This window comes from Protopterus annectens, chromosome 7.part0 (genome assembly GCF_019279795.1).
Source record: "Protopterus annectens isolate FY-2018-M chromosome 7.part0, PAN1.0, whole genome shotgun sequence".
Classification (NCBI taxonomy): domain Eukaryota; kingdom Metazoa; phylum Chordata; order Ceratodontiformes; family Protopteridae; genus Protopterus; species Protopterus annectens.
This window is the reverse complement of record NC_056739.1, coordinates 1,285,336,322-1,285,362,018: the sequence shown is the minus strand read 5'-3', so window position 1 is coordinate 1,285,362,018 and position 25,697 is coordinate 1,285,336,322. Positions and strand designations below refer to the sequence as shown.

Sequence of the window (25,697 nt, the reverse complement as noted above, 5' to 3'; positions counted from 1 at the left end):
GCACACTTGAGTATGTAGCAATATTAGACCAAACAGTTTAAAAAATGCAATTAAATTAAAAATGACTAAAAACAAGTGCAGAAGGAGTCTATTAGGTAGAATGAGGTAAAGAGATGGGACTGGGAGGAGTGTCCCAGTTCAAATTTGCAAAAGCCTCCAAATTTAAACAAGACAGAAATAGGGAGAGTGAATAGGGGAAAACCAACACCTTCAGCAGAGATCTGAAAAACTATACAGTGAAGCAAAAATAACAGTGCACAACTCTGAAGTCAGCCAGCAATGATATAAAATAAGTCAAACAACAATTAACAGTACACAACTCTGAAGTGCCAGAAAAATATACTCAGCTGTGTATATCTCCAGATAGTTTGAAGAGCACTCTGTCAGGACACAGGAAGGCTCCAGCAATGATATCATATACATACACACACACACACACACACACACACACACACACACACACACACACACACACACAAAATAGCAAGATTTAATTTGTGGGTTACATTGCCATTTGTACTTGTCCATTTCTGCTCAGTTAGAATGAATAAGGTGCTAAATGAAATAATTAGAAAAATATCTACAGAATATAAAGGAAAGCAGTAATACAGTGTGACAAGACAATGCTTACCAGTCCTCACCACACTAGACTTCTGTTTTTTTCCTCATGTTTTCTTCATTTTTTTTTTCAAATGCATTTAGGCCCCTATGATTATCATTGATTACTGAGTTATTGTTTACAGACAGAGATTTCAGAACATACATGTACATGCATGTCAAATAACTTTATTCAGTAGACTTAGTACATTCATTGTAGTGAAACCATTGTCTATGTCATACCACGCCAGGTTCATTATTCCATGTTCATCATAATTTTGCTTTTATAACCTTGTTTTACATCACTCTTGCCTTACATGTTGTATCCAGTGGTGCAGTTCATTGTTTTCTTCCTCAAAATTTTGATTTTAATTCTCTATATTGCTTTGATCTATAGCTACTTTTACTCTGTACAAGACTGTACCTTGGTCATTTAACAATGCTGTATTGCATTGATCATATTTGTTTTCTTTTGTCTGTGGCCCAGGTTGCACCTGATAAGGGACTGCAGACAAGCCGACTTACCTGATTCTAAGATAAATAAAATAAATATATAAACATATGTGACTGAAAATTGTAGTGGTCACATATCTATATTCCAAGGCCTAATATGGCACAGTCATTGTCCATGCTGGTGTGAACGACCTGAGACGTACCTCCCTGGACTACATGAAAAGAGACATAGAGGAGCTCTCTGATTATGTAGCCCAGGCAGGTATGACCCTGACCCTGAGCAGTAGCCTTCCTTCACCAAGAATGATGCCACAATATAGAGACAAGATGATCAGCTTTAACAATTGGCTTAATGTCTGGTGTCATTCAAAGGGGATCCAGTGTCTGTCTGCCTGGGATGACATGCTTGACAAGCCACGCTGCTTCGCAAGGGACGGCTTGCACCTGTCACCCGGATTCCGGATATTGGCTAAGGCTCTTGCCACCCCATAGTGCCTTTTAGGCAAGGCTCAAATTCTAAACCTACCACCCTAGAAAACAAAAATGGGAAGAAACTGAGGGTAATGCTGCTCAATGCCAGAAGTCTAAATCTCAAAATGCACGCACTCGAGGCCCTTCTCAGTATGGAGTACATCGATGTCTGTGCTGTAACTGAAACCTGGTTCAAGGCTCCTGAGAGCATCCCGGCACTATTAGGTTTTACCTCATATCATGCGTTCCGGCCCCAAAATCCGGACCACACCACAAAAGGAGGTGTATCCATATTCATAAAGGATACCCACACCTCCAGGTTGGTGGCAACGCTAAGCTTCGGAAACCATCCAGGTGAAACTAACCATAGGCAAAACTGCTCTACAAATTGTAGCATGCTACAGGCCACCCTCTCAAACTCAGGAACCCCACACAGCCTTCCTGAAGACACTGGAGGGTATAAATGTATCTCCAAACACCATCATATTGGGTGACTTCAACTACCCGAATATAGACTGGGAACATTACTCAAGCCCTAACTTTCTAGCCCAACGGTTCCTGGAGTTCATAAATTCAAATGCCATGGAACAGCTAGTCACCGTTCCCACGAGAGGAGAAAATATACTAGATTTCATTATCACAAACATGGGGACAAAATGCTCCACACCGGAAGTATATCCCTCATTGGTGAGATCTGATCATAAACTAATCTCACTGGAAATCCACATCCCGCCCCCACCCCAAACAAAAAACCACAGTGAAGAACTTCTCTAAAGCAAACTTCACACTACTCAAAACTGGTGTGGTATCCTTCAAGGCCCCTGAGCCAGTGGAAACCACAACCCAAGCTGCGGAAGCCCTTACAAATGCCTTCTATGAACACCTCCAGGACTGCATGGATCAGGCAATCCCAAATAAAACCAAGACTCTTTCCACAAAGGGCAAACATCCAGTCTGGTGGACCCCAGCCATTAACAAACTTTACAATAAGAGGAGAAAGCTAATACATGATAGAACAAAATCCATAAAAGGGAAGTCACCCCTGATCATTATTAGTAAAAAAATACGAGCACTCATAAAATCAACTAAGGCCAATTTTGAGAGAAAAATTGCCATGGATTCAAAGGACAATCATAAGGCCTTTTTCAGCTATGTTAGGAACCTGGGTGGAAACTCCCAGATATGCTCAGAATTAGTCCAAAATGATACAAATATCACTGAACCCACAGACATTGCCAACATACTGGCAGACGGGTTCAGTGCAAACTTCACCCTCTCCCTAAAGGAGAGATAACTATCCCAGCAGAGTGTAGCCTCCCAGACATCTCAAATGCGCAGGTGAAAGCTGCTCTCTCTAAAGCTAAAAACACAGCATCAATGGGACCGGATGGTGTCCCCGGCTGTGTGCTACATGAGCTAAATGAGGAATTAAACCCACACATAAGGCAGCTGTTTAATCTCAGCCTTACCACAGGATACATGCCCAAGGAGTGGCGTACGGCAACTGTGGTCCCACTCCACAAAGGCGGTGCCTCTACAGACCCTGTTAATTACCGCCCCATAAGCTTAACAAGTCTAGTCTGCAAAGCTATGGAGAGGATCATAATGGAGCTCATAAACAAAGATATAGGGGACTTGCAGACATTGGACCTGGCCCAGTTTGGCTTCGTCAAGGGAAGATCATGCCTTTTGAACTTTATTGACTTCTTCGAAACAGTCACCAAGGCCATTGATGAGGGAAAGGCAGTCCATACAGCCTACCTTGACCTTGCAAAGGCTTTCGACACAATACCCCACTTGGGTATTGTAGAAAAACTTACCAGCTTAAATGTAAACCCATATGTCACAAGATGGGTTGCAAACTGGCTTAAGGACAGAACCCACAGGGTTAGAGTTGCTGGCGCTATGTCAGACTCCAAGCCGGTCACAAGTGGTGTCCCACAGGGCTCGGTCCTTGGCCCCCTATTGTTCGGCATCTACTTCTCAGAAGTACAGGCCAACATGGGAGGACTTTGGCTGACAAAGTTTGCAGATGACTGCAAACTGGGCCATAGTGGAAAGTGCATCGGACACAGATATCCTTCAGAAGGGACTCACGGAAACAGATAGCTGGTGCCAGAGCCATGGCCTGAAGTTAAACGCCAAAAAATGTATAGTCATACCCTTCGGGAAAAACAAGGTAACCCCAAGCTACCATATAGGTGGCAATCCACTAAGCACAGAAGAGGTTATCAGGGACCTGGGGACCCAGGTTGACAGTGGCCTTTGTTTTGACACTCACGTTGCTAAAGTGGTTAGAAAGACCTTCTACATTGCCCACCTGATCATGAAGGGATTCACATCCAGATCTAGTGAGGTCATTGTTCCCCTGTACTCTTCACTTATCAGACCAATGATCGAGTACAATGCCCCATTCGGGATGTATCTCACCCGACATCTGCAGCAATTGGAGAGACCCCAAAAGTTCCTCACCAAAAGATAAAGGGACTCCAAAATCTGTCATATGCTGCCAGATTGAAGAAACTCCAGCTCTATTCAGTCGCATACCGTCTGCTCAGAGGTGACATGTGCCTGACATACAAGGCCATGTCCAACCCGGAATTAATGGACATGCTCCACCTCAAAAAATCCAAATCCACCAAAACCACCAGAGCAAGCGACTTAAACCTTAGCACGGATATAAATAGGACGTGCTGGAGGGATAGATTTATCACTCAGAGACTCCCTATGCTGTGGAATAAAATCCCGGTCCATGTGAGGCAGAGCACCTCGCTGGCTCTGTTCAAGAGAAATCTTGACCTGTGGATGGGAGATCATAGGTGTACCCCGGGAATCATCTCTGTGTCACTGCTGGACAGAGGCACAACAAACTAATGGGCACAGTATTTTTTCATATAAGGGGTGGCGTAAGCCACAAAAATTTGGGCTAGGCTTATAAATGCCTTAGGGCAGATAGCCTAGTATAAACCTATGAACCTATGAACCTATAAAGCATAGATGATAATCTGCAATTAGATTTAGAAGCAATGAACCCCCTGGATTGAATGATACAATATCCATTATTCTGGCTTTAAAACTAAGGGCAGCAAAATTGTAAGTGTAAGTTGTATTTATTATTCACTAGAATTTTCCACAGCTATTAATTTATGCTGATGAAGCAGTTATTGCGTATATATGAATATTTCTGTGCAATGAGTTGCTTATTATATGCATATTTAGCTGTATATTTATGATACTTTTAGATAGATAAGCTATAATACTTTTGTAATAATTAAAAAATAGTTTTATGGTTAACATTTAATTTACATTTGGAAACATTGTATTATGTTCTCAATGGCAAATGATCTCTGGTTGTTGTATTCTACGTATTTTGCTCTTTTTATTATAATACTTGCACTGTCACTTTAACATTTTAAGTACAAAAGGAAGTGGTTCTTTGTGACCTTCAGTTCTGATGAAGTTCTGGTTTCAAAACAAAAGTGCTTATTAATAAACTTATTATCTTTATGTTAAACTTGGTTTGACTACATTTTATATCTGATTCGTATCATGCACTTATGCCATTGGATGAATTGTTCTGGGTTTGTTTTTTGAAGTTGGCCAGTGTTTCTTGGTTATTGTTACTGAGTAGCGCAAGTGTATGATATGGTTACCAGGCACCTTTCAAATGATAATGAGATCAGTGACAATAGTACTGTTGTGTTACAGCAACTCGTGGCAGATGTGGATAATAGCAAAGGAGAATTGACGCATCTTGCTGAATTGACAACAGTACTGTTGTGTTACTGCGACTTGTGGCAGATATGGATAATATCAAAGGAGAATTGACGCATCTTGCTGAATTGACAACAGTACTGTTGTGTTACTGCGACTTGTGGCAGATATGGATAATATCAAAGGAGAATTGACGCATCTTGCTGAATTGACAACAGTACTGTTGTGTTACTGCGACTTGTGGCAGATATGGATAATATCAAAGGAGAATTGACACATCTTGTTGAATTATTCACACCACAAGGGGAGAATGCTTCACAAAGAGTTGCTCGTATATTTCCCAATGGTGAGGAAAGTATTTTATGTTGGTCATTTCCTGATATATTTAGCCAGGATTTGTTTCTGGATTTAAGAAGTAAGGAAATTCATAGAAAGGATTGTGAAGCTGGTTCTGCAGGGGAATTGAAAACTCCTAAAATGGGTCATCATTCAGGTACTGTTTTTAATAACAGTTATGTTACGTCTTCCCATAATGATGCTGTGGATGTACAGAATAACCGACAAAAATGAGAATTCCATGGATTTGGTATCTTGGTCAGACAAATCAGTTTGCTTTGAACTTGACAACTCTGTTGTTAGCAACAATATTGATAGGTTTGTTTCCTAAAAGAGACAATATTTTTTCACTGGAAAAAAAAAGACTGTTAAAAGTTAAGAACCTGCAGTTGGGCAATGCATATTTGCAAGAATGTATTAAAAAAATGGATCATGCCTAAAAGACTACTAGTGTTCAAATTTCCTAATGGCTTATGCCGGTGATCATTTTTATACAGAATTTGTATATTTATTTGACCAACATAGAGTGGAACTTATGTAGTTAATTATTAAATTTAATTTTAGCACCATTACTAATTATACAAATCATTTTATTCAAGATGATTTATTGTTTGAGTATATTATTTGCTTAGAATAATATGTTTTCCAGGATAGATAAGAAATGTGAGATTACAGACAGAGGAAGATTAAAAATTAAAAAGAGATTTAAACGCATATAGTGAACACAATGCTTACTCTATTAAAAATACTTATGATAACCAACCTCATGAGACTGATGTGCATCAGGATGATAATTTCGTTCATAATTTTGGTGAGGATTTGGGAGAAAGAGATGTTTTTAATTTTAATTTAAATTCAGAGCAGGATTTTCCTGCTGTTAGGAGGTCCAAGTGATTAGCACAGTGGACCCACTATCCACCAGAACCTGAACTGAGTTGTATGCCAGCTCCCTGAGAGAATCAGTACCAGACAAATTTACCCATGAAGGGGAAGGGCAAGAAATGGCAGAGAGAGGCCCAGATGGCACTTGTCACACCAGGGGTTTAATATTTTTAACTATAGCCATATTGCTTTTACCCCAGACTTATTTCCTTATTCTTTAAAGGATTCAAATGTATCCCCATTCCCCACTTAATATAGCTGACACTGTTATTGAATTGAAGCATTTTACTAGAAAGCTCAATTTAGTTAATATTTTTTTCCAATTCTAAAACATGTACAACTTTTAGTGACAGTAACATTAATTTTAAAATAGTACATACAATCCACAAATGAACCTGGTTTTGCAAGCCTTTGAGAAAGTTTGCATTAATTATTTTTATGATTTATTTAAAACTAACACTTATTTTAAGAGTTATAATTTAACTAGAACAAAGAAGGTTTTGTTTGACACTCTTAAGAATGATTATTCCATTAGAATTATGAAACCAGACAAAGGTGGTGGTTTAGTGATCATGGATTTTTGGATTATTCTGCTGCTATGATTAATATTTTACATGACTCCTCCACTTATATACAGGTTTCTTGTAATGAAATTAATATTACATATCACAAAATTGTTTTTTTATATGCTTTGTTACTGGAAGGGAGGAACTGTGATTACATTTACCATTTTTTGAATGTGAAAATACACTGATTCCTAGTATTTTGGTATACCCAAAGTTCATAAATGTATCCACAACTTTAAATTTAAACCTACTGTGGCTGCTAGTGGTTCATTTATGTGCCCTATGGCTGCTTTTATTGATGGAAAACTCAAACCAATGCTCAGTTCTAAAACTTGCCTACTTAAGGATTCTTGGAAATTTTTGGGAAGATTAGCCCAAGATAAATGGTCTTCTAATGTGGTTTTACTCACTGTTGATGTAGTAGACCTTTTTACCTCTATATCCAAGGTAGAGGGTCTGGATTTGTTTCATGTGAGCTTGGTTTCCTTTCTATTTTTGACAGTTTGCAACACCCATTTAATTAAGGATCTGATAGAAATAGTTCTTGATAATAACTTCATTTTTTGAAGGATAATTTTATAAACAAATTAGGGGTGTTAAAATGGGGGACAGTGTCTGTACCTGTATTTGCTAATCCAGTTTTGTTAGCATGGGAAAGATCATTTGTTTTTGTGTAAAAATTCTACAAATACTGTAAAGTCTATTTAAGAATTTTAGATGGAATGTATCAATTATTTGAACAATAGTACGTCATATCTCAGGTTTGTTGGAATTTCAGCAATGAAGCAATCAGTTATTTAGATACTTTAATCACACTAAAAGATATAGGTTTCAGTTCAACCGTATACAGAGAGATGACTTTTAGTAATTCATACTTACATTTTAGCAGCTCACATCCTATTAGTCTAAAAATAAGTCTTATAAAAGGACAATCTATTAGAAAATCTTGTATGGCCTCTAATAGGGATGATTTAAAGAAAGAGTTTGAAAAATTAAAGGTGATGTTCCTTGAAAGAGGTTACCCCTTAATTTTTATTAGAGAGATTACTGATATAGTTTTTGCACAATGGCGGGAAAATATAAACCACTTTTAGGAATAGGTTTAAAAGGAGCAACTAATGTATGTGGTGAAGAGTCAACTTTAATAACTTCTACTTCCCCTTATTAACATGCTTAGATTATGGAGTATAATAAATGGTCAAAGAAAATTAAGAAGATTGTTACAATTACAGCATTTTTAAAATGAATCCTGTATTGTATGATGTAGTGGGACATAAGCCAATATTTGTATGTAAGACAATGGCAAATGTGAAAGAGTTACTAGAAGGGGCTAATATGGTTAAGGGAATACATGCCCTGACTAGGGAAACTAGTAAATGTGGTGCCTGCAAGCAATGTGCTTTTGTATTGTCTGAAGAAGTTATAGTTCTTAATAATAATTTGAAGAGTAAAATTAAACTAATGAATTTATATTGAATATTATAGTGCAAAGACAGAACAAGCCCTCCATAAAAGAATTTATGAGCATATGTATGATGTTCGATTACACAATATAAACAATGCCTTGTACAAACACTCTGTAGTATGTGATAATTTTACAGGATTTAGATTTGGTATATTGGTCAAGGCTATTCACACCTCCAGGAGTGGTGAGTGGGAGATAAGGCTCAGGTTTAAGGAGTAATTATGATAATTAAAATTAGAAGCAATGAACACCCCTCCTAATTTGAATGATACAACGTCCATTATTCCAGCTTTAAAACTAAGGGCACTAAATTGTAAGTGTAAGTTGTATTTATTATTCAGTAGTACTTTCCATATTTTTTATTCAACATTTTATATTTATTGATTAAGTTTTGCTGATGGAAAAGTTATTATATATTTATGAATATTTTTATGCAATGAGTTGCTTATATGCATATTTAGCTATATATTTTTGACACTTTTAGATAGATAAACTATAATACTTTTTTTAATGATTTTTAAAAAAATGTTTTATGGTTAACATATTTAATTCACATGTGGGAGCATTGTGTTATATTCTGCATGGCAAATGATATTTGGTTGCTGGATTCTACATTTTTGCTGTTTTTTTATACAATATTGCACTGTCACTTTAACATTTTAAGTACAAAAATGAAGTGGTTCTTTGTGACCTTCAGCCTTTCACTTCTGATGAAGTTCCGGCTTCAGGAATGAAAGTGCTTAACTGCCTTATTTATTATTAATCTATTATCTTTATGTTAAACTCAGTTTGATCATGTTTTATATCTGGTTCATATCCTGCACTTATGGAGTTGGGTGAGTGGTTCTATGATAATCTAGAAAACAGCTGTTTTATGATCCATTTTATTGATGATGTGAACTAGTGGCAGATTGTATGTGAAGGTTTAAATGCTGATTTTTTTTCAATTTACTAGTGATAAAACAAGGGAGATTTCTTAAATTGTAATAGTATTTTTGAATTTTTATAAGCTTTTATACATTTTTCACACAGAGTGGAGTATTTTAACATATCTTTATATCTTGATGGAGGCATACAATACTGGCTTTAAAAAATAAAATGTGTAGTCTAATGAAGTGATTAGAAAATGGATTATGATGTTATGTATAAAAATGTTGCAAAATTTTTTGTGGTGTTGCGATGAATGATAGGGTCATAGGTTAATAGGTTCTTACTAAGCTTATGGCCAAACAGAGCACCCAAAAGCCCAGACACTTCACCCAGTTCTGGTTGGAGACTAGCAGTCTCAGTTAAGTAGACTAGAAAAGATGTGCATGAGCACTTCATTTTCATTCCTCCCTCACTCTGTAAATATAGTGCTTATCTCTCCAAGCAGGCCTCCTACACCTGGACAGCAATGAATGAGGAGGGGGAAGACTCTCATGTCATGCATTATTTAATGTCTACACTTCTGTACATTATTTCTTTCATGTTTAGGTTTAAGGTGAAATCTTGGATGATTTCTAGTTGGTCTCTCCCTTCAATAGAAACTGATCATATCTGTTATTTACCCAGCTCTTCTTAGGCAATCTGTCATCATTAATGACATGACTTTTCAACCCCCGATTAGACAAGATTCAAAATTGATTTCTGTCTCTTTCCCTCTCTCTGTCTCTGCAATGGAAGGTGGTCACATTTGCCATCTACATAGCTCTTTTTAGCCATTCTGTCATCACTGGTGACAAAATTGTTTTAGACCCTGATTAGATTTGTAAATAAAATTATGAGAATTTAACTAAGGGTCAGTGTCAGACTCCTTCAACAAGTGGCAAATAGATTTGGAAGTTCCTTTCTAAGAGTGAACTGATAGAGGCACACAACAAGCAAATAATCCAGAAATGTATGCTATTAATCTGGAGGTAATTTCATTGAAAGATCAATGTCCAGTACTTGTTCACATTATAATGTGCCAAGCATCTTCCTCTTCCTTAATTGAACAGAGTGATAGCAGAGTATGGGGAAGCAGATGCCCATTTTCCTTATTTAAGCTGGGAGTGACCACTGATCCACTTTCATTTGATTATGATATTGTCTGATATTAGACATAGGACAGAGATGTAGAAAATGACTTCACCTTTCCAAATTTGTTTAGGAATAACAAAGCAAGGCAAAATGATTAATTTATCTTAATTTACTCTAATTTAATGTACTTATTTTCATTTGATAGCTGTCTAAGGTGCCTTGTCAGTGTGAACTTTTCTTCCTTCACTCAAGATATATTGTAACACAAACATTTTGACAACATGAAAACTTTTGACAATATGATAAAGAGACAAATAAGCTTTCTAGCAATAATTATTCTGTAATTATGGAGGAATTAAAACATTTTTCAGACTGATAGAAAATAGGTTCATAGGTTAGCACTAGGCTAACTGCCCTTGCAAGCCATTTTAAGCCTAGTTGATTATCCCTTGTGGGACTCAAACACTGCACCTTGTATTTGTAAGGCAAACACCTTAACAATTAGGTCACCATATAATACATACTATAATCGCTGTTGTGGTTGATGAGTATGTAATATGTTAATATTTGCAAAGTTTGTAACATACAAATTGCAGTAAATTCAATGTTATACTGAGTATAAGATGCATCTAAAGACAGGTATGTAGTGGGTGGTGATAATGGATAGCTGTCTAACTACCATTACCTGCTTCTGGTAAATTTCAAACCCATGTCACTATTTTGGGACCTAACTACCATTTTTTGTTTCTCGTAACAATTTTGAATTCATGCCACCATTCCAGGACTTATTCTCATACCCTTTCATTTCCCTACTAGTGTGTTGTGTCCCAGTGTCAAAAGACTTTTCTAAAATCTTGATGATCCAGATACACTGAATTTGTCAACCTCTGATAATAAAGTCATGCTGCAGTTATGTTGGTTTGACAGGTCTTCTGCCATATTAATCAGTGCTGGCAGCCAACATTGAGAACACTAGCATTCAGAAGCTACATCAGCCTGCCACACTTAATTAATTAACTAGTTCCACTGCCACACATAAGTAATTAACTAGTTCCATAACATTCTTTGGGACAAAAGTAAGCTAACAAGTCTGTATTTGCGTGGACCGAACTTCTTTGCCAGCAGCATCATTCTGGTATCCAAAGATATGCTGTATAGTTTAGCCAGTGGTTCATAAATAATAACTGAAAGTGCTTTAAATAGTCATGTAGCCAATTTATTTGGTTTCTGTGTCTTGTATCCTACCTCTTCCATGGCCAATCCTGTGTCTCTCTTGATCTGTTCCCAATATCACCTTCCACACTAGCCACAGTAGCACTGACTGTTTTTCTGTGAATTAACTAAAGAACACACTCGGTGTTCTGCCTGCCCTTTAGCCTCTTCATACTCTTTTTTCCAAATGCCCATTATCTTTCCACATATGTCTGTTTTCCATATATTCCTGAAAAAAAAAATAATCGTTGAGACAATTCTTTAAAAATGAATTTCACATATTTTGTTTGGTCCTTGTCTTAGTTTAAATATGTAAATGTATTTGTACAAACTGTTTATATTTACTGTTTCATTGTCTTTTGAAATTTTTTTTTTTTAAGAAAATTGTATTATTGCTTTTCCTCTGTTCTGTAGAAAATCTATTATAGCACCAGTTGTTCTCAATATGGGGCTTTTCTTCCCAGCCAACACTGAAAAGGTGCCTTTTTGACTTGGCCCAGTCAGCCTATCCATGGTAACAGAAGGAAATAAATAAATAAATATAAATAAAACCACAGCCATGTTATAAATGCATGCATACATAAATAGTAACAGCAGGGATGACCTCAGTTGTCTTGCTTACATTTTAAAGTACATTTCTTATTACTGCTATTATGTACTACTATGCATGTTGTTGTATCTTTTGGCTTTTCCCGGTTAGGGGTCGCCACAGCAGAACTCCGGTCCGCTAATGATCGGCAGTAGATTTTTACGTACCAACTTCAAGGCCTGACGCACAACCTTCAACGAAGGTGTGCCCATTCACGCATGTCTCTACACAGAAGACACTTTAGCTGAGAATCGAAAAGGGCAACATCTTACTGTGAGGCATCAACACTACCGCAGCACCACCATGTGAAGAACAAAATTATTATGCTTGTTTGTGTGTTTCAATACAACTCATGTCTCCTTCTGCTGATAGTAGAAAAATTCAGTTGAGGTGTTATGAGAGTGGCTAAAACAAAACTCAGGCAAAGCTGAGTGCATATGTTTCATAAAAAGAACAAAAATGTGAATTATGATAAAAGCTTTACTGGCTCAATTAATATGGTAAAGTTAGGTAGGTGGTCAAACTCCAAAGAGCAGAATCTGTGAGGTAGAAAGGTATGCGTAATGAGAATGTTTTATAGTGACTACTGAAAGGGCTAAAGGAGGCTAGTGCAGGACAGGAAGGAATGCTTAAACAAAGTAGTACAACATAAAAATAACTGATTTTTTTTTTAGTGTGTGACAAGGTTGGAAACTTATACCTGGCCCAGGGCATTAGGTATTTCACACACTTGACCTTGGAGGGTCCTAAACATGTTGCACATGGGCAAAGTCTGTCATTTGAAATAAAACAGCATTATTACAAGATTATCCTTGTGCAGTTGTGTTTCCTTATAAAAATGGAACAGAATATGAGAATTACTTTAACTCAGAGCAAAAGGTTAAATAAATTAAATGTAACTTGGACTATTTCATTCTTTTAACAATGGCTGTTTGAAACAGTAGTTCAATGAGTTTGCATATTTCATCTTCTTCTGGCTTCAGTCTGATTAATCATATTAACAAACACTAGTACTTTGTAGCTGCCATTTCTTCATTTGTATGCTGATCCACTACTGTTCAGGCTACTAGTCGGACATTCACATATTCCTAAAGCTTAAGCCAGAGAAAAGCATCAGGTTTAGTTTATTGGACATGAACATGTGGACAGGCAGCTCCGCTTCACCAACCCTCTCTGACTAGATCAGAGCAAGCGTCCTAATGTCTCTCCATGCCACAACTAATGCTTTTAGCCCTGTGGAACTACATTTGTATTAAGTAGAAGGAAGCATAAAAGAGGGTATCAGACAATTTCATGTATAAAATCTTTGGTTTGGGATCTCATCCTTGAAAATCTGCGGGAAGGATGAATTTTTCAGATTAAATTTGTGTTAGCTGGTGAGATCTGCATAGACTGATATTTTCTGAGATGGAAACAAAGAAAATGTTAGAAAGAAGTTCATAGGTAATTCTAATGTTAAACGATGTCAAGATTCCCAAAAATATAGACTATATTCAAAATGTTATTGTAGTACTTATTGTACTACTGAAGCTGGCAAATGAGGTGCCCTTACTTAAACAAATTCTACAGATGATGTGGGTAGCTGCAGATGATTGACTTAATTTGGGGGAAAAGAAATGAAGAACGTAATACAGGAAAAATTAAATGAGTTTATGAAACCACATGCAAGTTCATATGGGTCAGGATCAGCATGGGTGTACTGAAATATGTCATTTCAGATAAATACACATGTATGACTAGATCACCTATGATATGGCCTGGATGTATGACTAGATAACCTATGATATGGTCTGGGTGTGAAAAACTGAATTAGTTAGGTTTGATTCTGTGCCACATATAAGGGCACTATATTGAGAAGATGAGGAAGTTGGTAAGCTGTGAAAACACTGGTTTAAGAGAAACATTTAGATTATAATTGTGAGAGGCAAAAAATGATCATATAGATTAGTAACAAACAGTGATTTGCAGGGTTTTATCTTTCCATGTTTTGGGTATCTGCATTGTGGAAATAAATCACTTCAAGAACGAAGTTAATTTGTGGATATTGAACTAGGTGTGTTGTAGATGATCATAGAAAAATGATGGTAGTTGAAATAAATGTACTGAGAAGAGCAAGACAGTAGACTCTTGGAAATGAGCTCAGAGGAGAAATTGTTATATAGGAATGCAAATGCTGGACAGTGTAAAAGATGAATTGAATGAGAGATTCTGAACTAAAATAGGAAAATGTTTCACAGAATGAGAAGCAGAACATAGACTAGCCTGCTTTTTTCATTTGTTAATCACAATATGGAAAATAGGGTTAAAACAAATCATGAGATAAATTTAAGAAGGTTAGACAAGAGTGATTGTAATGCTGGGGAATCTGCAAATGGCTGGTTACAATATCAATTGGGATAGATTAGCCTATGCTTCCTTCTGTCAGAAAATAAACATTTGTTAATAATCTTAAGCAGAAATAATCATTGTTACCAAAAATGTTATGACATTTTTACTTGAATAAAAGCTGATGTCAAGAATCTCTCCCAATAAAATCACCACATCAAAACAACTTTTAGTTTTTTTATTAAAAAACTGAATTTATTCTCCAATCTATAACTAGTAATAGTAGTAATAATAATTACAATAATACAATGACAACATTGATGCTGGGTTTATTTTTCATTTCTTATAGAAAAATACATTTTTATGATAAGTTTATACCACCATTGATGCATTTCCATGAATATATTATAAAATGTATTTACTCAAGGAAGAGTTAACCTATAAAGGCATACCATTAAGTTGTGATTTAACTTTTTACCAGGTTTGCAGCTTAGAGGATGGAAATGTGTGAGAGGGATGTCAGTTTTATATGTTTGTATTTAACACTCCTTTGCAAATTATCTGGGCATCTTGGCTAGCTGTATTAGGTAATTCTCCTTTGATAACAATAACATGGCTTAGCCAATTTATCAGTAGCTGTTTGGACAGTGGAGCTTTATAAATTTAGGAAACATAACTCACTGATAATGTGAACTTAAAATAAGCCATAACATATTTTTGTTTAATGTTTCTTTTCTCATACTTTCTTGCCTCTCCATTCCTTTCTTTCTACTTTCTTTGTCTCCTTTTATTATTTTCTGTCACTTACATTTAACTTCTTCATCCCCTCTTATTCTTTTTGCCATCACTTTTTTTTTCCTCAGGCAAACTTCTTTAAAGTCTGCTAAGTTCATTTCACTTCCTCTTGGTCCTCTGTGCTTAGAATGCAGTTTTAAAGAACATAAAAATTTATGAGAATTTTTGTATGTTGCTCACTGCATAAAAACTGTTTTACATTTCATTTTTATTCTTTCAAAACCATTTTATTAAATCTACTTGAATGAAAATATGACAATATTTTGAAATAGGCAAAGGAAATATGAAATACGTTTTCAAATACAGTAGCAATAGATCTGTACTGAAACCTGTCTCACAAGGAAAGATAAAACATTTGTCATTCAAAGTTAAGCCTATCTCTAAGCAGCATTGCACCATAGGATGTGTATAACTGTAGAGTAAAACATGACCTAGGAAGTAAGTAAAAGGTGATACCGAGTGCTTAACACCAGCATCATCATGTTTTTTTAAACTGCTTGTCCTGGAGAGGGTCACTATGATATCAAGCTAAGCAGGATTGACCAGATTTCTTATTCTCCAACAACAACTTGTAGCTCATCCTGTGGGATATCCAGTAACTCCCTGGAAAGCTGATAGAGACCATCCTTCCAATGTATTCTGGGCCTGCTCGGTGGCCTCCTCCTCCCAGTGATTTATGCCTGATGCATCCACAGTGAGAGGCATTCCTGGAGCTTTCTCACAAGCCACTCATCCTACCTCAATTGACTCCACTCAACAATGCAGGAGCAGTGGTTGCACTCTGTGGTCCTTTCAGACTGTTGTGCTCCTCAACATTATGGAGAGACAGCTCAACTACTCCATGAAAGAATGCCATTAGTTCTACTTGTATTCATGATCTAATCCTTTTGGTCATTTCCCAGAGGTCTTGACTATGGGTTAGCATGCAGACATAAATTCATTTGTAAATTAAAAGCTTCATCCTGTGACTTAAGTCTCACATCACCACTATAGTCTAGTACAAGGTTTGCAGTACTGATGTCACTGTATCCATCTGCTGATCAGTTTCTCAATCCCGTCTATCATCACTTGTGAGTAAGACCCCAAATTCCTCTATCTAAGGTAAGTACTACAACTTACCTGCAGAAAGCAATGTACTCTTTGCCAGGATAGAAGAGTAAGATCTCGTTTGGAGGTGCTGATTTTCACCTTATCTGCTCATTCAGCAGTGAAGAACAACATTGTCTGCAAACAGCAAACATGCAGACCTCATATCCTCAGACTAGATACACTCCAGACATTGTCTGCACCTTAATATTCTGAACATGAAAATCACAAACGTGAGGGAAAGCAATGCATACCCTTGGCTGAGTTCTCAGCCCACCTTGAACATAGCTGAATTAACACTGAGAACGTGAATACAATTCTCACTTTTCAAATAATGTGAGTTGGGTGAAATGGCTGGGCTGGCTGCTGGACAGACCAGAGAAACTCATGTCCTATGAGGGCTTAGATGATTCTTCTATGTGGGATGAGTTCAACTCCTTCCTACAGAAGAGCCTTTCCTGCATTCCCTAGTAAGGTTACGTGTGTGAATTCTGAAAGCACCCCATATGAGGTTTCAGTAATTGAGGCAGTGGCAAGGAGCTGTGACCAAAAGGTGGTCAGCACTTGCCATGAGGGTAGAGTTGGAGGACACCAACAGTAAGGAAAACTGTCAAGCTAAAGAAAAAGGTCTTCCTTGTAATATTAGTAAGGGTTCTCTGAATATGACTGAGAGGTACTGACAAGCCAGAAAGGCAGTAGTTAAAGCAGTTACCAAAGTGAAGGCTAGGCTGTGGGAGAAGGTTTATGAGGCCATACAGACAGACCTTTGTACACTTTAAAAATACATGCCTAACCCACTAAAAGGAATGAATCTACAGTTATATATACACAGAGGTTTCCTCTTATGGTCATCCAGTGCTTGTGCCTGTTCTACATTTTAGAATTATACAGTTGATTCAGAAATATAAACAGTACTACCTGTACTTTTTTACAGTCATAGAGCAATCATCATAAATCATTGCTTAGAAATGTTACAACTTCCATTGCAGCATTGACAGGAAATTGTGTACTGCAGCAAAATCATTTTAAAGTGCATTTGGGAGTGCAGAGATGTTGACTGATTTAGGTAAAATGTATGTGCTTGTTAAAATAGTATCTAAATTAGTACTTCATGGACCTTTTTTTAGCTGCAATGAACTCATAAGTGGTCAGTTCACAAGCATATTTAAGAAGTGGGACGAAATCAGAATATTCAGAAAAAAAATCACCCTTACATGGGTAGAATATATTATATCCACCACACAGACGCAAACAAGAAGTCAGAACTGAACTCCATATCCTAGAGGTGCATATCTGTAACCTTCAGAATAAAATGCATTGACTAACAGTGGAGTGATTAATACTTACGTGCCCAACACGTAAGTAAACATTTTGTTTTTTTGTCATTCATTTGGAATGTACAAGGTATGTATTGGATAAATGAGGGTTGTGTTTTGGATAGGATGTCTTATTTACAGACAGCTGTTGTATAGGCATATGAGAACAAGCATTATAATTTACATGCCCTTTAGTCAGTTGGTGGGGTGAGAGGAGAGTGATGTGTGTGTGTGCGTGTGCGCATGTGTGTGTGGGTAGAATGAAAATAGATCTATGTTCTGTGCTGCTTGGAGCTAATTTTTCATGGGAGATATTTGTAACTGCTGTGAAGTGGGTTGGAGAGGGGAGTTAAAACAGCTTTAAGAGGAATGCTGTCTTACAAAATACTGTTTTACTACAAGTCTGATGTGACCTGGAATGGGATAAATTAAGGATACAGGGAGGTATAAGTGGAACCTTTCTCTAAAGAAATATGATGGCTTGATAAGTCTTAGGGAAATGGACAAGTATCTTGATGACATTATATGCTGCCATGTTTTTTGTCAATGATATATTTAACTGGAAGATGCAAATATGTATCTGGTAATTCCCCTGATTCACAGTTTTGTGTACTAATATCTTGGTGTTTTGAAAGACATATGATAAACAGTGGTATGTTATGTCTGACATTACCTTTGCTGCAATTATTATTTTATTATTTTGTCCTTTTTTAATTATTTCTCATAACCAAAATCAGGGCATTATGTTTCAGTGAAAACATCTGCAGATGAAATAAAATATTTTGTAGTCGTGTATATTTTGACATTAAACACTGACATTTTGAAGTTTTAATTTTCATTTTGAAATGTCAGCGGTAGTAAATTCATATTAAACTTATTAAGTATCTTAACATTAGGTTGACATGTCCATTATGAGTTTTATAGCTTTGTTGAAACTAATTCATAATTATTTTTGATGTGCATTGCCTTTTTTAGATCCTTGAGAATTAAATTCTGTCTTAAGTCATTACAAAGTGTTATGATGCTCAACCTGGTTTGGTTACCTTCATTAAATCAACACAAAGTCTCACATAAACCAAATATTTCTCTCTCTTAAGTTGTTCATTCAAAACACATAGCAGTGGTACTGTATAGTGCAAACAGGAAAAGCACAGTTCATTTTGATGGAAAAATAATATTTTGAAACTGCAAACAGTAGACACTAGGCCGAAGAAACCATTTTCAGAAAACAAATGTGAGACATTCTGAAGAGAAATCTTACTATGAGTGAGTTTTTTAACTGTTAAAGGAGAATGACATCTTCCATGTGGCAAACTGTGTTAAAATGCAAATGTTTTCTGGAAACAAAATGAATTCCCATTGCTCTTAGCTGAAGCATCTTGCTCTGCTTTTACACTACCTCAACAGGAAGTGACTATACGCTTGATAGGTTTATTCTGAGTAAGATGTAGAAAAAGAAAAAAATCTTATCCAAACCACTGAAAGAAAGTCAACATATGCTGGAAAGTTTTTTTTGTTTGTTTCATATGTACTTTCTCTGACTTTCATATTAGCATATGTAAACTTGGAGTAACTCTTCTGTAGAGAGAAGAAAGGGAGGTGGTGTTGGTAAATGGTTTCTATAACTTGCCTTGCTCCCACACATAACAACGGTTACCATTCAGCTTCTTCTTAGCATTCTTAATGCAATGCTTGAAACATCTTCAACATGTACAATATGATGAGTTCAAAATCTACTCAAGCTGTTTTGGCACTGGAACCTGCAAAAGAGAACAGGCATTATGATTAACACTCCAGCCATATTGACTGTTGGATCAAAAAAAAATAATCGAGTTACTGAAGCTATAGAAAACATGGCACTCAACACCATTATACAACCGATTTCTCAGTGAAAAACACAGTATAGCAGATATTGGGAGTCATAACATAGCTTGCCAGATATGCAGTATCTTACTGAATGCCATGCCATGACAGTAGCACAAAAGGAATTCATGTCCATAGCAGTGGGCCTCCTGTTGCTAAGTGACATCTAAGAACAAAGAGGAAAACAGACGTTTTTAAAAAGTGCAAACCTTTTCTGTTGTGCTCTGTATGTAGAGTCTAGTAGGATAAACACCATTTGTTAGTGTGTGTGTTTATATATATATATATATATATATATATATATATATATATATATATATGTATATATATATATATATATATATATATATATATATGTGTATATATAAATGTATCGACTTCACTACAGCGAATGGGCAGTGTAATTCAAGCATTTGGGTTTGACATTGTGCAGGGAGCTCGCAGTTCAGTGAGGAACAGAGAATTAACCCATTTCCTCACTGTAGTGCGATCTCAGAGTTGGTATATTTGATGTGCAGGGGGTGTGGTGGGTGCAGGGGTGTAGCCCCCCTGCAATATAGTAGAATTATCGTACTGTTGACTGTCGAGTTTAATGGTACGTTAATGTGCATAGCAGGAGGTGAGTGACGTCACCTCCTGCTATGTCAAATACATTGAACCACAGTTGACGATGTATTCATTTTCATTTTGGTTTACTTTTAGGCATTCCAGATTCAGCATTTTGGGTCGACATTCTAAATGGTCAACCTAAGTGCATTTGAAATGCTAATAGTAATATATATGGATATATATATATATATATATATATTTGAGCTGGGAATTTCTGGTTAAAGGCTTATAGTGCCTGCATATTTGAACTGCTTCTTACTGAAATTGGTACACCTTGTTTTTTGTAGCATAGACTAGATCCAGGCCTGCTGAATCTAGCTTTGTTTGTATAACTTGAGCACTAATCCAGGCATTCTTTAAAGTATTCACTTCTTCAGACCAGTTGTTTTACATTAGGAAGGTTTGTGATTGATGGCTCAGTGTCTGTTATTCTAAAATTTGAGCTGGGAATTTCTGGTTAAAGGCTTATAGTGCCTGCATATTTGAACTGCTTCTTACTGAAATTGGTACACCTTGTTTGCTGTAGCATAGACTAGATCCAGGCCTGCTGAATCTAGCTTTGTTTGTATGTTTGTTGTTTGTTTGCTTGTTATTTCCCTGAAACGCTAATTCCACATAAAACGCGGCTTTTCAGCGCTTCTGTGGATCCCTAGTGATATCTGCATTGCTTACTGTACTTATTTCCTTGTTTCACTTGAAAGAAAGTTACTGTTTGTCATTTTTGCATTTAAGTTACCTGTAACACATTGCATTTAAGTTACCTGGCACTTGCTCACTAAAGCAATTATATAAGTCAGCACTATAAAATTAAAAGCACTACACCTTCACAAACTCCCCTTGAGTACCTTGTTCCGCACTGGCCCTTTTTTCAATTATAAAGGAATTCCCAATACTATTCTAGCATGTCCAAAGGTCAGTTGTCAATCTCCTCTCCAGTCCAGCTGGTGAATCTGGGAATCTTGAGGCAGTGTTACAACTGCCTCATGTACACAGACAACCCTCTCCTCCTCCCAACAAATTCCAACACATGTGAGAGATGCAACCATATAGACAAACTGGAGGCTAAGCTCTCTCAACTCAGTACTGGCATAACCAGTCAGGAGGAGAAGGAAACCACACTCACTACAATTCCAGTCTCACATAGACCTACCACGACAGCAAACCAAACACATAAACACACAAAAACATACTCGGAGGCTCTAAATAAAAATCTGCCTAAGCAGCAGAGACCTCCAAAGCAGACACCCAAGCAACCGCTACCCCAAAACAAAACACGTGCACTACATAGCTCACAAAGCCAGTGTGCCAAACAGTCACAGCCCTTAAGGCTAAACAACACACCTGATACACTTGTAATAGGTGACTCTATCGTCAGGCACACTGACGTCCCGCTCACCAGGCTGAACAAGGAGAAGGTCACGGTGAGCTGCCTGTTGGGCACTAGGATCCGCCACATAACACAAGCACTCAGGTCACTCCAAGGCAAGTACAAATATGACTCAGTCATTGTCCATGCTGGTGTGAATGACCTGAGACATACCTTCCTGGACTACATGAAAAGAGACATAGAGGAGCTCTCTGAGCATGTAGCCCAGGCCGGTATGACCCTGACCTTGAGTAGCATCTTACCCTCACCAAGAATGATGCCACAATATGAAGACAAGATGATCAATTGGTGTCATTCAAAGGGGATCCAATGCCTGTCAGCCTGGGATGACATGCTCAACAAGCCACGATGCTTCGCTAGGGATGGCTTGCACCTGTCACCCCTGGGCTTTCGGATATTGGCAAAGGCTCTTGCTACCCCCATAGTGCCTTTTTTAGGCAAGGCTCAAAAGACAAACCCACCTCCATAAGTATCACAAGGGATAAGAAACTAAGAGAAATGCTACTCAACGCCAGAAGTCTAAACCTCAAGATGCATGCACTCGAAACTCTCCTTAGCATGGAGAACATCAATATCTGTGCAGTAACAGAAACCTGGTTCAAGGCTCCCGAGAGCACCCCAGCACTACCAGGTTATAGCTCATACCATGCTTTTCAGCCCCAAAACTTGGACCGAACCACAAAAGGAGAGGGAGTATCAATATTCGTCAAAGATACCCACACCTCCAGGTTGGTGGCACAGCACGAAGCATCAGAGACTATCCATGTGCAACTAACAGTGGGTAAAACTGCCTTCCAGTTTATAGCCTGCTACAGACCACCCTCCCAAACCCAGGAACCCCACTCGGCCTTCCTGAGAACACTGGAAAATATGAAGGTCTCTCCAAACACCATTATATTGGGTGACTTCAACTACCCAAACATAGACTGGGAGCATTACTCTAGCTCCAACACCCTAGCCCAAAGGTTCCTAGAATTTATAAACTCAAATGCTATGGAACAACTTGTTACCACTCCCACAAGAGGGGAAAACATACTGGACCTGATCATCACCAACATGGGGACTCTATGCTCCAGACCAGAAGTGTATCCCTCACTGGTAAGATCAGACCATAAACTAATCTTACTGGATATTCACATCCCGACCCCACCCCTGCCCAGAAAACCACAGTGAAAAACTTCTCTAAAGCAAATTTCACACTCCTCAAAACCGAGGTGGAATCCTTCAAAGCCCCCAGGCCTGTGGAAAATATGGCCCAGACCGCAGAATCCAACACCTTCAGGAATGCATGGATCATGCAATCCCAAATAAAACCAAGACCCAATCCTCCAAAGGCAGATGTCCTCTCTGGTGGACCCCAGCCATAAACAAACTATACAATAGAAGGAGGAAGCTACTACATGATAGAGCAAAATCCCAAAAAGGGAAGGCATCTCTGATCAGTATTAGCAAAAAACTATGGGCACTCATAAAATCGTCTAAGGCCAGCTTTGAGAGAAAAATTGCACAGGACACTAAGGATAATCACAAGGCTTTCTTTAGTTATGTTAGGAACCTGGGTGGGAATTCCCAGATATGCTCAGAATTAGTCCAAAATGACAAAAAATACACCAAACCCACAGACATTGCCAACATCCTAGCTGACAGGTTCAGCGCAAACTCCCCACCAAAAGGGCAAATATCTATCCCAGCAGAGTGCTGCCCCCCTGATATCTCAGATGCTCAGGTAAGAGCCGCCTTCTCCAAAGCAAAAAACACAGCATCAATGGGACCAGACGGTGTCCTGGGCTGCATCCTACATGAACTCCAAGAAGAGCTAAACCCAAACATAAAACTACTATTCAGTCTCAGCCTTACTACAGGATATGTACCCAAAGAGTGGCGTACAGCAACAGTGGTCCCTCTCCACAAAGGTGGTGCCTCAACGGATCCTGGAAACTATCGCCCCATAAGCCTGACTAGCTTGGTCTGCAAAGCTATGGAAAGGATCATCATGGACCTCATAAATAAAGATATTGGGGACCTACAGACTCTGGATCCTAGCCAGTTCGGCTTTGTTAAGGGCAGATCCTGCCTCTTAAACCTGGTCAATTTCTTTGAAACAGTCACCAGGGCCATTGACGAGGGGAAGGTGGTCCACACAGCCTACCTGGACCTCGCAAAAGCCTTCGATACAATACCCCACTGGGCATTATAGATAAGCTCACCAGCTTAAATATAAACCCCTATGTCACTAGATGGGTTGCAAACTGGCTCAAGGACAGAACCCACATGGTTAGAATTGCTGGAGCCATGTCAGACTCCAAACTAGTTACAAGTGGCGTCCCACAAGGCTCAGTCCCGGGACCTCTCTTGTTCGGTATATATTTCTCGGAGGTACAGGCCAACACGGAAGGACTGTGGCTGACCAAGTTCGCAGATGACTGCAAACTGGGCACCATAATCGACTCTCCAGCCGACACAAGCATCCTACAATAGGGCCTCATAGAAACAGACAACTGGTGCCAGAGCCATGGCCTCAAGCTAAACGCCAAAAAGTGTATAGTCATCCCCTTTGGCAAAAACAAAGTGCCCACAAATTACCACATAGGTGGTAATCCATTAAGTACAGAAGAAGTAATTAGGGACCTGGGGACCCAAGTTGATAGCAATCTCTCAAAGTGGTTAGAAAACATTTTATATAGCCCACCTAATCATGAAGGGATTCACATCTAGATCAGGGGAGGTCATCGTGCCTCTTTACTCATCCCTCATCAGGCCCATGATTGAGTACAATGCCCCTTTTGGGATGTACCTTACCAGACACCTGCAGCAACTGGAAAGACCCCAAAAGTACCTTACCAAGAGGATCAAAGGGCACAAACAGATGCCATATGCTGCCCGGTTAAAGAAACTCCAGCTCTACTCAGTGGCATACTGCCTGCTCTGAGGCGATCTGTGCCTGATGTATAAAGCCATGTCCAACCTGGAATTAATGGACATGCTGCACCTCAGAAAATCCAAATCCCATTGAGCTACGTGCTGGAGAGACTTGAACCTCAGCACTGAAATAAATAGGACATGCTGGAGGGACAGATTTATAACCCAGAGGCTCCCTTCACTCTGGAATAAAATCCCAGTCCAGGTTAGCAGAGTCTCTCATTGGCTCTCTTCAAGAGGAATCTTGATGAGTGGATGGGAGATCGTAGGTTTACCCTGGGTATCACTTCTGTGTCACTGTTAGACAGAGGCACAGTATACTAACCTCAAAAAAGGGCATAGCAAAATTAATTTAAAATGGGTGGCGAAAGCCAAACACACTCTGGCTAGGCTTATAAATGCCCTAGGGCAGATAGCCTAGTATGAACCTATGAACCTATATATATATATATATATATATATTTATACACACATATATATATATATATATATTTATACACACACACACACACACATATATATATATATATATATATATATATATATACATATATATATATATATATATATATATATATATATATATACATATATATATACACACACACACACACACACACACACACACACACACACACACACACACACATACAGGACTGCATTTCAAAATGCTATGAACAATCTTCTCTCTTTAGTTTTGTGCATTACCTTATAATGTAGGTCAGAACTCTGACACTGTAACAGAATCTACATATTGCAATTATGCCCTTATTGTGATGTCATGATGTAAAGTCACAGGGGATATATGTCACTGAAAATGTAATAGTACTGGATACCAGCCTACCTTTATTTTGTCATGATGTAAAGTCAGAGGATATATCATACTGAGAATGTAATAGTACTGGACACCAGCCTGAACAAAGTGAAGAGGGAGTGAAGCAGGGAGGAAGTAATTTGGAGGAGACTGAAGATTTGGTTAAGCATATGATTTTTTTTTTATTAGAAAAGTGTTCCTTGAAAGAAATTCCTTTGTGTTTGTCCATACATTGTGACCATCTGTGTATGAGTAACTATACAGAGAGAGGGTCATTTTTACTTCAGGTTTTTTACT

The 25,697-nt window shown here is 37.9% G+C and overlaps 1 protein-coding gene across 1 annotated transcript in view; it reads right to left on the bottom strand.

Moving 5' to 3' along the window:
- Positions 1-14,835: 14,835 nt before the first annotated feature.
- LMOD3 (leiomodin 3) overlaps positions 14,836-25,697 on the bottom strand; it is a 174,560-nt gene continuing 163,698 nt past the window's right edge. Inside the window, exon 3 of the mRNA XM_044077902.1 lies at positions 14,836-19,568. Coding sequence (XP_043933837.1) covers positions 19,542-19,568 — 27 coding nt within the window. The 3' untranslated portion in view covers positions 14,836-19,541. The remainder of the gene's footprint in view (positions 19,569-25,697) is intronic.